General features: G+C 36.4%; 1 protein-coding gene across 1 annotated transcript; it reads left to right on the top strand.

Moving 5' to 3' along the window:
- Positions 1–9341: 9341 nt before the first annotated feature.
- On the top strand, positions 9342–11312 carry LOC113295889. The gene has a single exon (XM_026544223.1). It carries the CDS (start codon positions 9342–9344, stop codon positions 11310–11312), a length of 1971 nt encoding a protein of 656 aa, XP_026400008.1.
- The last annotated feature ends 4139 nt before the right edge of the window (positions 11313–15451 follow it).

Genomic DNA, 15451 nt, shown 5'->3' with positions numbered 1-15451 from the left:
GTGTTAAAATTGGATTATAATTATCCATCTTGAAACGCTTCAAAATTCCTTCAGCATATCTTTGTTGATTAATAAAAATTCCTCTTTCAGTTTGTTATACTTCAATACCAAGAAAATACGACATCAAACCAAGATCTGTCATCTCAAACTCCTTCACCATATCCTCCCTGAATTCCTTGATCATCTCAGAACTATTTCCAGTGAAAATAAGATCATCCACATACAAACATACTATAATATGATTGCCAAGAGCATCATCTTTCAAATATAAAGTATGCTCATGTGGACATCTTTTAAACCCTTTCTGAATGAAATAAGAATCAATTCTTGTATACCAAGCTCTTGGTGCTTGTTTCAAACCATACACAGTTTTGTTTAGCTTGTATACTTCATTCTCCTTCCTCTCCATAATGTAACATGCTGGTTGCTCTACATAAACTTCTTCTTCTAATACTCCATTTAGGAATGTTGATTTCGCATCCACTTGAAATATCTTCCAATGCTTTTGTGCAGCTAAAGCAATGATCATCCTTACCGTATCAAGTCTTGCAACTGGTGCAAATACTTCTGAATAATCAACTCCTTGTCTATGTCTATATCCCTTAGCAACTAACCTTGCTTTCAGTTTATCTATTTCACCATTTGACTTGTATTTTGTTTAATAAACCCACTTAACACCTATTGGTTTATTCCCTGGTGGAAGTTCTGTTAATTCCCATGTATCATTCTTCTCAATTGACTTTAGTTCTTCATTCATGTCTTGAATCCAACCTTGTTCTTTTGATGCTTCTTCATAAGCTACTGGATCATAATCTCCAAATAATGCAAAGTTCACTACATCATCATCATCTTCATCATCTCTTGTTAAAACATAATCATTCAACCTAGCTGGTATGATATATTTTCTTCTTGGTCTTGTATTTTCTTATTGTGTTGTTGTTTCAGTTCTTGCTTCTTCATGTTGTTCTTCAACATTGTCTTGAGCTTGCACTTCTTCCTCAACTACAATTGGAATTGTTCTGACAGCAGCAGGTAGATCAACATTCCTTGTTGATCCAATACTATGTGGATCAACATCCCTTGTTGATCCATTGTTATGTGGATCAACATTATTTGTTGATCCATTATTCCAGTTCCATTTTGAATCTTCATCAAAGATCACATCTCTACTAGTAAACACTTTTCCTGTTTCCAGGTTGTATAATTTATATCTTTTGGTTATTGAACTATAACCAACAAGGATACACTTCTCACTCTTGTCATCCAATTTATTTCTTAGCTCTTTGGGTACATGTGCATATGCAATACACCCAAAAAATTTCAGATGTCTTACACTTGGTCTTACATCTCTCCAAGCTTCCTCTGGTGTTATATTGTTCAAACTATTTGTAGGACACCTGTTGAGTAAATACACAGCTTTTTCAACTGCAAAACCCCAAAAAAAATTTGGTAAATCTTTTGTTCTTCTTATAGTTCTTGCCATCTCCATTATGGTTCTATTCTTCCTCTCTGCAACTCCATTCTGTTGTGGTGTATGTCTTGCAGTTAGTTGATGTTGAATGCCATGCTCTTCCATAAACTTGTCAACAACAGTATATTCTTTACCTCTATCAGTTCTCAAGATCTTGATACTCTTACCAATTTGCTTCTCAGCATAAGCTTTGAAACTTCTAAAAGCTTGAAATGCATCACTCTTTTGTTTAAGCAAATAAACCCATGCCTTTCTACTAAAATCATCAATGAAAGTTATAAAATAATTATTACCTCCATGTGAAGTTACTTCAATAGGACCACACAGATCACTATGAACAATCTCCAATTGTTGATCAGCTCTTCTAGCTTTGTTGACTGGGAATGGATCTCTGTGCTGCTTGCCAAAGATGCAATTTTCACATCTTGATTCTGGTACCTCAATAAAGGGTAATCCTGACACCATATCCTTCTTTGCTAAAGTTTGCAAACTGTTAAAGTTCACATGTCCCATCCTTTATGCCATAACCAAGAATCATCATGAACACTGCTACTGTAACAACTTTCCTTTTGATGTTGAATATTCAAAGGAAATAACATGTTCTTGGTCATCTGAACTTTAGCTATCAACCTTCTTCTTCTATCTCTGATGAAGCATAAACCATTATAAATATTCATAGAATACCCTCTTTCAGACAACTAACCCATACTCAGCAAATTTTGATGTAAACCTGGAACATAAAATACATCCATGATGTATGCTTTTGAACCATTCTTAAGAACAATTCCAATTCTTCCTTTTCCCATAACTGGAATTGTAGAGATGTTACCAAACTTTACTATAGATCTGACAGACTCATCAAGCTTCTCAAATAAATATTTTCTGCCACACATATGATTGCTACAACCAGTATCCAAGTACCACTTAAGTTGTGGTTGTTCTTATGCTGTATGACATGCAAGTAGCATGTTTTCATCCTTCTGCTCTTCTGTTTTTTCTTCTTGACTTTCAACAATATTAGCTTTGAAATTTTCTTTGTAATTATTAGCAACTGTCTTTCTTGGTTTTGGACACTCAGTAGCAATGTGTCCAAAATCTCCACAATTATAACATTGTATTCTTGATCTGTCTAATGGCTTCCTATAACTTCCATTATTGTTGTATCTTCCTTGAAAGCTTCCAGCATTAGGTTTTCCTTGATTACTTATCCAGCTAACTTGACTCTGAAGTGCCTCTTCAACTTGCTTTGCAGCAGCTGTTTTCTCTAGCAATCTTTGTTCATAAGCTTGTAATGAACCCAACAACTCATTAAAAAGAGTCATTGTTGCAACTGTGTTGCATTCTTCTATAGCAGTAACCTTTGATTCAAACTTCTCAGGCAAGCTTCTTAAAATATTCTCCACAATGGCTGAATCCTCTACAGTATCACCATTAGCCTTCGTCTCATTGACAAGATTCAATGTCTTTGAGAAAAACTCTGAAATTGTTTCAGTTGTCTCCATCTGCAATAATTCATACTTTCTCTTTAGAGTTTGCAATCTAACCTTCTTGACCTTGTAAGATCCTATGTAGTAGCTTATCAAACCATCCCATGCTCTTTTTACTTCTTTGATGTAGATAACTCTATCCATGAGAGATTCATGAATACCTTGATGAAGAATATATGTTGCCTTAGAATTCTTCTTTCTGTTTTCAGTTAATAGAGTTAGCGCGGCTCCTTCAGGTACTACTCCATCTGCTGGTTCAGCATAACCGTCTTTCACAATATCCCATACTTCCTGGTATGTGAAAATATTCTCCATCTGATACCAGATATAGAAAATCTGATATCAAAGACTTAATGAAAAGAACACAAAACTAAACTCAAACAAACTTCTCTTAATTGATATATTTCGACTCATGGCTCAACAGCCTATTTATATGACTCACAAACTTGACTCTCAAGTAAAAAGACTTTCTTAATCAAAACAAACTCTAATAAGAAACTTCTAGACAATTCTCACGTAAACAAACTCTTAAAACCAGTAATACTTGCAACCCAAGTAAACTTCTAAATATCGTACCATGGATCAACAACTCTTGTTGATCCATTCACTTCATGTCAACTGTAACAGTTGATCCGACCATATTCCGTCAACTCTCATAGTTGATCCACACTGTTGTATCAAAAACTCTTGTTGATCCCTTCTGTCTTCTTCATAGTATCTTGGTTTATTCTTCAACAATTGTCATCTGTATTTTTTTCCAGTTGTCACTTATTTTCAAATTGAACAAAAAAAATTTGTTCGATATCCCGTGAACTGAACTGTATGCATTGGATTCTTCTTTATTGCTGGTTAACATTTTTTTTTCTTAACATCTTCGAACAGAAGAAACCAAGTTTGCGCAATGCCGAATACGTGATGATCACTCAAATGTTGCAAATCAACACTAGATTTATGGTTCTATCTAATTTACATAGCATCAATTGAGATAAATTGTTTGTCCGGATAGTCATTGATCATGGACGATTGGTGAGGTACATAACAATGAACGAGTCATTGATCATGGATGGTTGATGGGGTACATAATAGTTAGTGAATCTGTTTAAGCTATTGATACATGTTGAGATTATAGATGGTAGCATTGAACCTGTCTGTTCTGTCGTGATATGAACCAATTCTAACGTAATGAATTGTTCTCACAGGGAGAAATATGATCAATTCCCAGCCACAGTAGCGAGATAATGACTCTTGATATTTTTATAAAAGAGAAGCAAATTTCTTTCGTTCTTAAAATGAGGGAGTTAGAGAAAAAAATCATTATTCTTTATCTTAATTTCAGATTAAAATCAAAGTTAATTAATATATTAAATCAATTTTTTAATTTCAGAAAGCTGACTAGGATGGGAACAAATCCTCTTGGTAAACCTCTAAAACAAGAGGTTGGGGAAGAGGATGTATAACTAAAAATATGCCATGTCATTCACATGTTAGTCAAAGAAGTTAGGGTTGGAGATTCCTTTTTGGAAAAATGGTAGTGCATCCTACGTGGATGAATACTTTTTTCCCCACACACAATCCATTGGAGAAGCTCTAATTAGTACTCGTACTATACGAGAAGCAGGGTTACCCATGTGATGACAAAATGACACGTGGAAATATTGATCAATCGATAAGAAATAATGAAGTGGAAAGGTCAGGAACCCCATTGAATTTTGAGTCTCGTGGGAGAATTGAGAAACCCTACTTTAGTTGGTGGATATGATTTTCTGTCATCTTCTCTCGATGTAATCACTTCCAAATTATTTAGCTTTATTAGTCTGAGGCCGACCCATAATTTTCCCTCTCTCCTCTTTCACTCTTCTTCACAGAGAAAAAATTCTCCTCACCGGCAATTCTTCCGGCTCAGATCTGGTATTTTGGGCTAGATCTGAGCGGGATTTTCTTTTCTTTTTCTTGTTTTAGGTTAGATCTTTGTTCTAATCTAGGTTTTATTATGGTTTTTCTTACCTTTTGGTAAGTTATGTACACCCTTATAGTGTTCTTATCTCCTTTATTAGAGAGGTTTATCTCGGTTCTTGTGTTATATGGATTTTAAGATCACTTGGGATGATTTTCAACGACGAAAACTTCATCATTGTTAGCTTTGGCGACGGAATCTTCACCGGAATCTTCATCATCTATTTATTCAGCGACGGAAACTTCATGATTGATGTTTTTTACGACGAAATCTCCATCACAAGTTTTAAGAAATTTGAGCAAATCACTCCAACTTTTGGAGTACATCTTTACGAAGAAGAAAAACAAACAAAATGGTTGGAATACAATTCCGCAAAAAACTATTATTCCTCCGACTTGATCGGTTCTTATTCATGCTTGTATTTGTTCTACACCGACAATCCTTCTTTCTCTCTTGTCGGATTTCTCGGTATACTTGTATGGCATGTCTATTTGTATTTTCTTAATTTTGGTTTTAAACCCATTGTAACCTTGAATTTCCATTTATGAAAAGGTTCTTTGCATCAAAAAAAAAAAAAAAGTCCGAGGCCTATAAGAATTATAGGAGGACTACCATTTTCGACACCCACCTGGACTAAGCGATATCTTCACTATTAAAATTCCATCAGCTTTCTTTTTCTAAATTTGAAACTTATTCAAATTTTTTCAAAACTAAAATTGTTCAAATCATTTCCCTCACAGACTAAAATGAAAACCCAACTTCATCAATTAATTCTAACTATATATTGATCGATTTAAAGGAAATTTCATCATCTCTTTTAAGAAAAACAAACTAAACATTGTCGACTGCAACCCATTACTCTTAATTATATTTGTGATTGATGTATCCATTCAAAATTGGAATTCACAAAGAATCTTGGTTTTCTGTGTTTAACCAGAATCGGTCGATGTTCATGTCCGCATTGACCGATGTTTGTTATAACCAGTCGATGTTCATGACCACGTGGACCGACGAAGAACATCAAACCCAGAATCGGTTGATGTGGACATTAATATAAACCGTTATGGTTAAAGGAAGTGCCCATTTTTTCTTGATTTAAGAGTATGAGATGCAAATATGGAATCCTTGGATCCAAGAATAATTTAGGACTTGTCCAACATGATTTTTATTTCTATATTATATAGAATAAAAACACGAGTTCACTCCAAAAAGAATGAGGTCACTCCGACGTCAGATGAAAAAGTTATGATCTAAACAATTGAAGAAATGTCCAGATTTGTAATCAGTAGATAAAGACATTTATCTAATCTGATTCAGGCATGTAAGAGCACTATTCGGTCAAACTCGCAAGCGTTGCTATCTCAAGCTTGTTTGTCAAGTTTAGTTGATCAAAACTATATTCTTGATTTCTAGTCTACTTATAGCTATGTCTCGGACTATGATAGAATGTGTAGTTGAGCTTTAGACTTGATGGCGTTCATCGATTAAAGACGAAGATCTACTGAGGATATATTGGAGGAACTTCATCAACAAAAGTTATGTGGAGACTAAAACTTATCTATCGCTCAGAAGTTTATTCTATTCTATCTCCTAATGAGACTAAGTCGTGTAACTATATAAACTTTTATATTATACACATTTGATATTTCGAGCTAAGTTTATCTCGCTTATCTATTTCTCGAAATATGTGTTGGAAGCTTTTTACTTTAACTATGTTCATCATATTCTTGATGAGTTTAGTTGGAAACAATATATTTGTTGGAAACTAAATATTAAGTCAAAATATGGTCATGTGGAAATTGCCTTGAAACATCTTACATGATTTGTATGAGACAATCATTTGATGTCGACTTGGAATGTTTCGTATTGATCATTCGATCACTTGAAAATTACTTGAAGCTAATAGTTTGTGTGAGACAGCTATTGTCGTCTTTCAAGGATGTTTCAATGATTGAAATGGGAGTTTTGAACAATTAACCATGTCTGGGTACAACATAGTACGCATACCTAGTATGCAAACTGTATTGGTATGATTCAGGTCCGGGAACCTTGTTTGCGTACCTAGTATGCGAATGGTTTTACCTGTAAAGGTCCGGGAACCTTATTTCCGTACCTAGTGTGCAAACGGTTTCACCTGAGTTGGGTCCGGGACAGCTGGTCGCGTACCTGGTTTGCGAACGGCTGGACAGACCAAGGTCCAGAGTTGTTGTTTGCATACCTGGTCTGCAAACACAGTGGTTAAGTTCTAAAATCGGTTAAGTATGATTCTCATACTCATAATATAAAATATTTATGAATTAAGGAATGCAATCTTTGCAAACCGTGGCTTAATGTTCATGAATTGATTCTTGTATAAGTACTTTGTACAATTACGAATCAATCCGATTTTATTTCAATTTGTTCATATATATTTTATGAGATAGTGAACAGTTGGACAACTCTATTTGAAACACAATTAGATTCATTTGATTATCTTTCATGATTGATTGATCATCATATTTGATCTAAAAATTTTAGATGAATGTGGTTAAGACAAAAGTGTTCATATGGATAACTTCGGTTAACTGTTATTGAGCCAACTCAATGTACACGTTTAGGTACAGTTACCCATATCTAAATGAAGGTATATTTCATTTGTGTGTAACAAGCTAAGACCATCTAACGGTTGAGATTAATTGCTTTATTTTAAAGCAGACTTAGCTTGAATATTAAATCAGTAGTTCATCTAATGGTGAATATTGAATGCTTTGTTACTAAGCTATCTTAGCTTTGATTGTAAGCAAACCCTGATTTGAAAGACTATATAAAGGAGAACTCTAGAAACTGGAAAACCTAATCCCGGTACTTTCCTGTGTCCTAGTTGCAAACTAGAGTCGATTCTCCTTTAACTTAGGTTTTTCCGAAACCATATTAGGTTAACGACTTGAATACTTCATTTGGGATTCATGAAACCAGATCCAACTATTTTCTCTGTAGTTGTGTATTCTGATCTTACTTGTTTTATCGTGTTGAGTATTATCTTCTCTAAGATTTGCTAGAGATTTATCTCCGATGGGTAAGATATAAAAAGTAATCACAAAATTCTTCGTCTCAGACTTTGTGGTTCTGCAGTAACTTCTTCTACCACCATATAGTTAAGTTATTGTGAGGTGATTGATATTTATAGGTTGCTCTTCGAGAGTATAAGACTGGATTATCAATTGGTTCATGTTCACCTTGATTTATCATAAGACGGAACAAAACTTCATAGGTACTTCTGCGGGAGACAGATTTATCTATCAGAATAGACTTATCTGTGGGAGACAGATTTGTTTATAAGTCTTCGACTTTGGGTCGGAGCAACTCTGTTTTGGGTGAGATCATCTAAGGGTATCAAGTGCGCAGAATCCGACGTGGTTCTAGAGGCCTAAGGAACGCGATTGTACCTTAATCGGCGTGAGACTTGGTTAGGACTCAACTATAGTCCAGTCTGAAGTTAATTTGTAATAGGCTAGTATCTTTAGTGGCTTAATACAGTGTGGTATTCAAATCTAGACTAGGTCCCGGGGTTTTTCTGCGTTTGCGGTTTCCTCGTTAACAAAATTTCGGGTGTCTCTGTTATTTCTTTTCCACATTATATTTGTTTATATAATTAAAATATCACAGGTTGTGCGTAGTTCAATCAGTTGATAAATACGACCTTGTTTGTTGGATATAACTTGATTGACACTTGGGCATTGGTCTTTGGTACCGTCCAAGTTATTTCTCACATCAATCAGGCTCACGGATTTCTATTTGTTCGATTTTCTGGTTATATCGAGAAATGGAGATAAAGCTCTTTGATATAACTCTTGGTTGAGCTCGCTTTTAAGCTGGTGCTCTCGGAATTATATTGGAGTTTAGTCTATATAGATTGCCAAACGAATTCTTGGGTGTGGTTGTAATACCCCCGCTTTTCCATGGAAAAAATAAATTACAGAAAAACTCTTAATTTTAGTTTTTTATAATCGGTACACGGGGGGAACTTTATCCACCGATTATGGATGTATTTTTATGTAAAAACTCATCCTTTTTTTTTTTTTTTTACAATCGGCATGTCATGTAACTAAAGGGGTCATTAGTTGTTAAGTCTGTCATGGGCCTGGAGACCTTATAAACGCATTAGCATCAGCAATACCCATTTAGCTTATTTTCTTTCTAGGGCACCTGGTTTGTTTGTTACCACCCCATGGGTGAGATTAGTAGTTTTGTTATCACCCAATGGTGAACTGTGTGTGTTTGCGGCTATTTATTGTCCAGATAATTGTGTAAGAGATTATGTTGAAATTAATGAAGAAATTTGATAGGCTCTTCCTTAAGTTAGGAGAGTAGGTTACTGTTAGTAATTGAATATGTAATTCTGTTCATGACAATTGGTATCAGCCATTAACGATCCTGATTACCTTAAGTAATGACCGGAGGAGGAGAAAAGATTACTACAGTAAAAGAAGCTGCAACTCAGTTGCAGGTTCATTCAGATCGATTACTTACTTTGGAGGAATCGGCGAAGACCCTTACTTCTGAATTTCGTGCTCTTTCTGCTGAGATGACTCATGTCAAGGAATCACTCTCTACTATTGTTTTGTTTTGTCGACGGATGGGTATTCATACTGATCCAATTTCTGAGACTGAGCCAGATCCGTCCGGTGAAGATGCAGTTCCTCCTGAGCTTACTGCAATGATTTCTCAACCTGGTAAATTCTCTCGTCACCCTAAGATTGACTTTCCTATATTCGATGGAAATAACCCTCGAGGTTGGATTCGTAAATGTGTTAGATATTTTCAGTTGAATATGGTTGTTGATGCTCATAAAGTAGATTTAGCATCCATTCATCTTGATGGTAGAGCTGATTCATGGTTTTTAGACTACCAAGAAGGTAAACCCATGATAGAATGGTCTCATCAATTTTCTTCTGATATTTGTTGTCGTTTTGAAGATATAGCTTCTGATAATTATGTAGGAAGTTTTAACAAATTGTCTCAACTCACAACTGTAGAGGAGTATTTTGATAGATACGAATCCTTAAAAGCCATAATGAAAGCTCGTAATCCAAGTTTATCTGATGATTACTTTACAATGAGTTTTATCAGTGGCCTCAAAGATGAGATCCGCCACCCTGTTCAGATGTTTAAACCTTCTACAGATACAGATGCCTTTTATTTGGCTAGAATGCAACAGGCTTCAGTCGACTTTCAGTCGAATCGTTCTCGACCATTTTCTAAAGCATTTCCACCTTCTCATACAACTTATTCCTCCAACACCCACTCTATCAGACCTGTTTTATCTCCACTTACTACTCCTCCCAAACCACCCTTTACTAATTCTAAGCCACTTGTTACCCTTCCAGCAACACCCACTAAATTGGAACCTTCACTCCCCCCTATAAACCGACTCACTCCAGCTCAGATGAAGGTTCGAAGAGAAAAAGGGTTATGTTACAATTGCGATGAGTTTTATAAACATGGACACATTTGCAAGACTCAGCAGTTATTTATGTTGGTTGCTTCAGAAGACAACGGCTCTCCATATTCAGTTGAAGAGCTCGAAGATGATACTACCTCTCCATCAACATCGTCTTTGGATTCTCCTATGGAGATTTCGCTTCATGCATTGACAGGGTTGGTTACACAGAATACAATTCGAGTTCCTGGTCATTTGCAGTCGCGAGATATCTTCATTCTGATCGATACTGGTAGTACCCACAATTTTGTGGATGCCAAGTTGGCTGAGCAACTACAACTGCCAGTTTCCCCTACTGGTCACATGCTGGTGACAGTGGCTAATGGTGATACTACCATCAGTAAAGGTATATTCCCTAAATTAGCTTGGGATATGCAGGGATACGATTTTGTCAGTGATTTACGCATTTTACCACTGGGAGGTTGCGACATGGTTCTTGGAGTCGATTGGCTAAAGCAGCTTGGTGATGTTATGTTCAGTTTAGTTGAGCTAAGGATTTCCTTCTTTTATCAGGGCCAACACATTAATCATCAGGGAAGCTCTTCTCTACCCACTTGTAATATGATTAGTGGTAATAATTTCTTACAGTTTCTCAAGGACAATACCCCTGCATTTATTGGTCAATTTTTTTCTATATCAGCTCTACCTCTAGAGCCAATTCACCCCAGCATTGCTACAATTGTAGAGTCTTTCTCAGATGTTTTTTCTCCCCCTACATCATTACCACCACAAAGGGAATTATATCACAAAATACCTTTAAATCCCAATTCTGAGCATGTCTCTCAAAGGCCCTATAGATGTCCTCATTTACAAAAAATAGCGGTGGACCAGCTGGTACAAGAGCTGTTAGATGCTGGATTTATACAAGAGAGTCACATCCCTTTTGCATCACCTATTCTGTTGATCAAGAAAAAATGGTGATTATAGAAAACTCAATGATATGACAATCAAAGATAAGTTCCATATTCCTTTGATAGATGATCTTGTTAGATGAAATAAATGGTGCAATCATTTTTTCTAAGATTGACTTGAAATCTGGTTATTATCAAATCTTGATGGACTTAGATGACATCCATAAAACTGCTTTTAGAACCCATCAAGGACATTATGAATTCAGGGTTATGCCATTTGGTTTAACCAATGCTCTTGCCACTTTTCAGTCCTTGATGAACACTATATTCAAACCATTTTTAAGAAAGTTCATCCTTGTATTTTTTGATGATATCTTGGTTTATAATAGGTCCATTGAAGAGCATGTTGTCCATCTTTCTCAAACATTACAATTGTTAAGACACCATTCTATCTTTGCTAACAAGAACAAGTGTTGCTTTGCACAACCAAGACTTTCTTATTTGGGACACTTAATCACTTCTGAGGGAGTTGTTGCTGACCCTGATAAGATTGAAGCTACGCAAAATTGGCCCCAACCAACTACTCTTAAACAACTCATGGGTTTTTTGGGATTAACTGGTTATTACAGGAGGTTTATTAAAGGTTATGGCAATATCAACAAACCTTTAACTGATATGCTAAAGAAAGACTCTTTTTTCTTGGTCACCATCAGCACTCCAAGCTTTTGTAGCTCTAAAATCTGCAATGGCCACTGCTCTAGTATTCGCCTTACCAGACTTTTCCAAACCTTTTATTCTAGAAACTGATGCATGTTCTACAGGTGTGGGTGCAGTTTTTGTTAGAGCATAGCTCGGTCAACCTCGCATGCGTTGCTATCTCAAGCATGTTTGTCAATGTTAGTGATCAAAACTATAAGTCTTGATTTCTAGCCTACATAGCTAAGTCTCGGACTAGGATATAAAAGTGTAGTTGAGCTCAAGGACTTCATGGCGATTCATCATACAACGACGAAGATCTATACAAGGAACCGTGGAACTTCATCAACAAAAAGGTATGTGGAGACTTGAACTTATCTATCACGCAAAAGTCTATCTCTTCTATATCCTACTTATAATGAGACAAAAGTCGTATGCTATATAGACTAGATCATACACATTTGACATTTCGAGCTGAGCATTCATTGCTTATCTTTTATCTCGAAATCGTGTGTTGGTAAAGCGTTTCGCTTTGATCAAGTTTATCTTCACCTAATGACGGAAGTCATGAAAAGTTTCAATCACTTTGAGAATTGCTCTGACGTGAATCGGTCTGTGAATAACGGCTACATAGCGTCCTCTGAGAATGTCTCAATGATTGAAATGAGACTTTAGATTACATAACCATGTATTCCTTGAACCGAAGTTTTCGAACTTTGTTGATCAAGAGAAATCGGGAGGATTGTGGAATTAGTTTGCCAAGTCCGCGAACTGTCGGAAGTTCTCGACCAAGAATTTCTGTTGGGATTTTCCGAAACTCGTTTATGTGCTTAGTCCGCGAACTCAGTCCGCGAACCCAGTCCGCGAACTGGCGGAAGTTCTCTTTCCGAGAATTTCTGCTGAGTTTGGAAAACTCAACCGATTAACTTAAGTCCGCGAACTTGTTTGTGAACTTAAGAGGTTATGATCTAAAGATGTGCTGTGAACATGAAACATTAAATTACTTAGGAATACTTTATGCAAACCGTGGCTATAATGTTCATGAGACGATTCAATCGAATCGAATCATCTTTGTTTCAATTGTGTCTTGTATAGTTACATAAGATCTCATAGCAATTGAACAACTCTTTAACTAGTTCATTTGAGTCAATTGAACTAGTTATGGTGAAGAAGAACAAGGTTAATATGAAATTCTCATATGGTTAACCTTTTGGGTTACTATGTTGAACCAACATACACGTACACGTTTGGGCATCGTTTTCACGAACCCAGTAAACGTCTACCCAAGTGTGTGTGACAAGCTAAGTTTTTAATCTAACGGTTGAGAAATATTAGCTTGAATCTAAATCAGATTTTCATCTAACGGTGAATAAGGATTGCTTTGTAACTAAGGCAAAACCCTGATTTGAAGGCTATATAAAGGAGACATCTAGCATTGTGCAAAACTAATCCCCACACGTCTGTGTGCTACTAGTGCGCCCGCTAGGGTCGATCTCCATTAACCTTTGATTTTCTTCTCTAAAATCATGTTAACGACTTAAAGACTTCATTGGGATTGTGAAGCCAGACCGATACTACTTTATCGTAGTTGTGTGATCTGATCTTGCATCTTCTATCGTACGAGTACAATCAATTGATTGGCTTGAGATCGTGAGAGTTCTCCGATAGGCAAGATAAAGAAGTCACAAACATCTTCGTCTCACTGTTTGTGATTCCTCGACAATCCGCTTGTGTAGTCAGGAAGGATTGTAGAGAGGTGATTGATTAATCTAGGTTGTTCTTCGGGAATATAGGACCGGATTATCAATTGGTTCCTGTTCACCTTGATTTTATATCAAAAGACGGAACAAAACCTAGGGTTTATCTGTGGGAGACAGATTTATCCTTTGATAGACTTTTCTGTGTGGGACAGATATATTTATTATCAAGTCTGTGATTTTGGGTTGCAGCAACTCTTGGTTGTGGGTGAGATCAGCTAAGGGAATCAAGTGCGTAGTATCCTGCTGGGATCAGAGGGTAGGAGTACAAATGTACCTTGGATAAGTGGGAGACTGATTGGGGTTCAACTATGGTCCAGTCCGAAGTTAGTTTGCAGTAGGCTAGTGTCTGTAGCGGCTTAATACAATGTGTATTCAATCTTGACTAGGTCCCGGGGTTTTTCTGCATTTGCGGTTTCCTCGTTTACAAAATCTCTGGTTTCTGTGTTATTTCTTTTCCGCATTATATGTTATATAATTGAAATAATACAGGTGGTGCGTTAGTGATCATCAATTGGAAATCCAACCTTTGGTTGTTGATTGATATTGATTGATCATTGGACATTGGTCTTTGGTACCGTCCAAGTATTCCTTGTATTTGATAAAGACTCGTTATTGTTTTTAGCTTGAGTAAAAATCAAATAAAGAGAGAGATATTAACTTCTTGAGATACTTATATCTAGATTGAGTCTGACTGTCTAGTTGATTCACTAGCAAAGTATTTCGGGGTTAGTCCATACAGATTGCTAAGCGAAATATTGGGTGGTGTTGTTAGACCCCCGCTTTTTCAATTGGTATCAGAGCAGGAAAACATGTTTAAGACCTAACAAGTCTGTGTTTGTAGCGATCTGACTCTATGGACAGAAGTGTTATCTCTATTAACGTACCACCAGTCCTCGATGGCTCAAACTATATACGGTGGAAAGTTGTTATGCACACTTTTCTTCAGTCGCGTGACTTCCAATCATGGATATGTGTTGTGAATGGATATGAGACTCTCGTTGTTATGGAAATAGATGTTTTTGTACCAAAAGATTTATGTATGTACAATACTGCCGAGTTAGTTGCTGCAAGGCAAAACTCCGACGGGTTGAACGCCATCCTACATGTTGTTTCCCCAAACCTTAGACATCAAGTGATCTCATGCACTACGTCTAAAGAAGCTTGGGATACTTTAGAAAGCGTATTTGAAGGTAACCCCGGTGAAAAGGAAGCTAGGATTCAAAACCTTAATTCCGAATGGGAAGACCTTTCTATAGCAGAAGAAGATTTGTTCGACGATTTTTATCACAAACTGTCTGAAATTGTTAATGCATTATGTGCATTGGGTAGGACATTCATGAAAAGGAAATTGTGATGAAAATCCTTCGATCGCTACCATCCAGATACGAATCTAAAAGACATGCCATCGTTGAAGGAAATAACCGTAATACTCTTTCACGAAACACACTGGTCGGAAAAATTAGAATTTTCGATCGCGAATATATGGCAAGAGACGATCATCATTTGCTTGGAAACCGTGTCACATCTCCTGATCATAAATCTTGTGATCCAAAATTGACGAAAGAGAAAAGTGAGAATTTCTTTATTTCTACGTTGTCTTTGTTTATACAAAAACTTAAGAAGATCCTCAGACGTAGTAAAAGAAAGTCTCAAAAGGAAACTTCGTTAGTCAATATAAAGGATAAGAATACCAAGAAGACCCGTACTAATGAAACTGGTCTTATGTGTGTTCAAGCCTCTTCGAAAAATCCTG

The sequence above is a fragment of the Papaver somniferum genome, chromosome 7 (assembly GCF_003573695.1).
Source record: "Papaver somniferum cultivar HN1 chromosome 7, ASM357369v1, whole genome shotgun sequence".
NCBI lineage: Eukaryota > Viridiplantae > Streptophyta > Magnoliopsida > Ranunculales > Papaveraceae > Papaver > Papaver somniferum.
The sequence above is the reverse complement of the archived record's forward strand: the minus strand, read 5'-3'. Positions and strand labels throughout refer to the sequence as shown.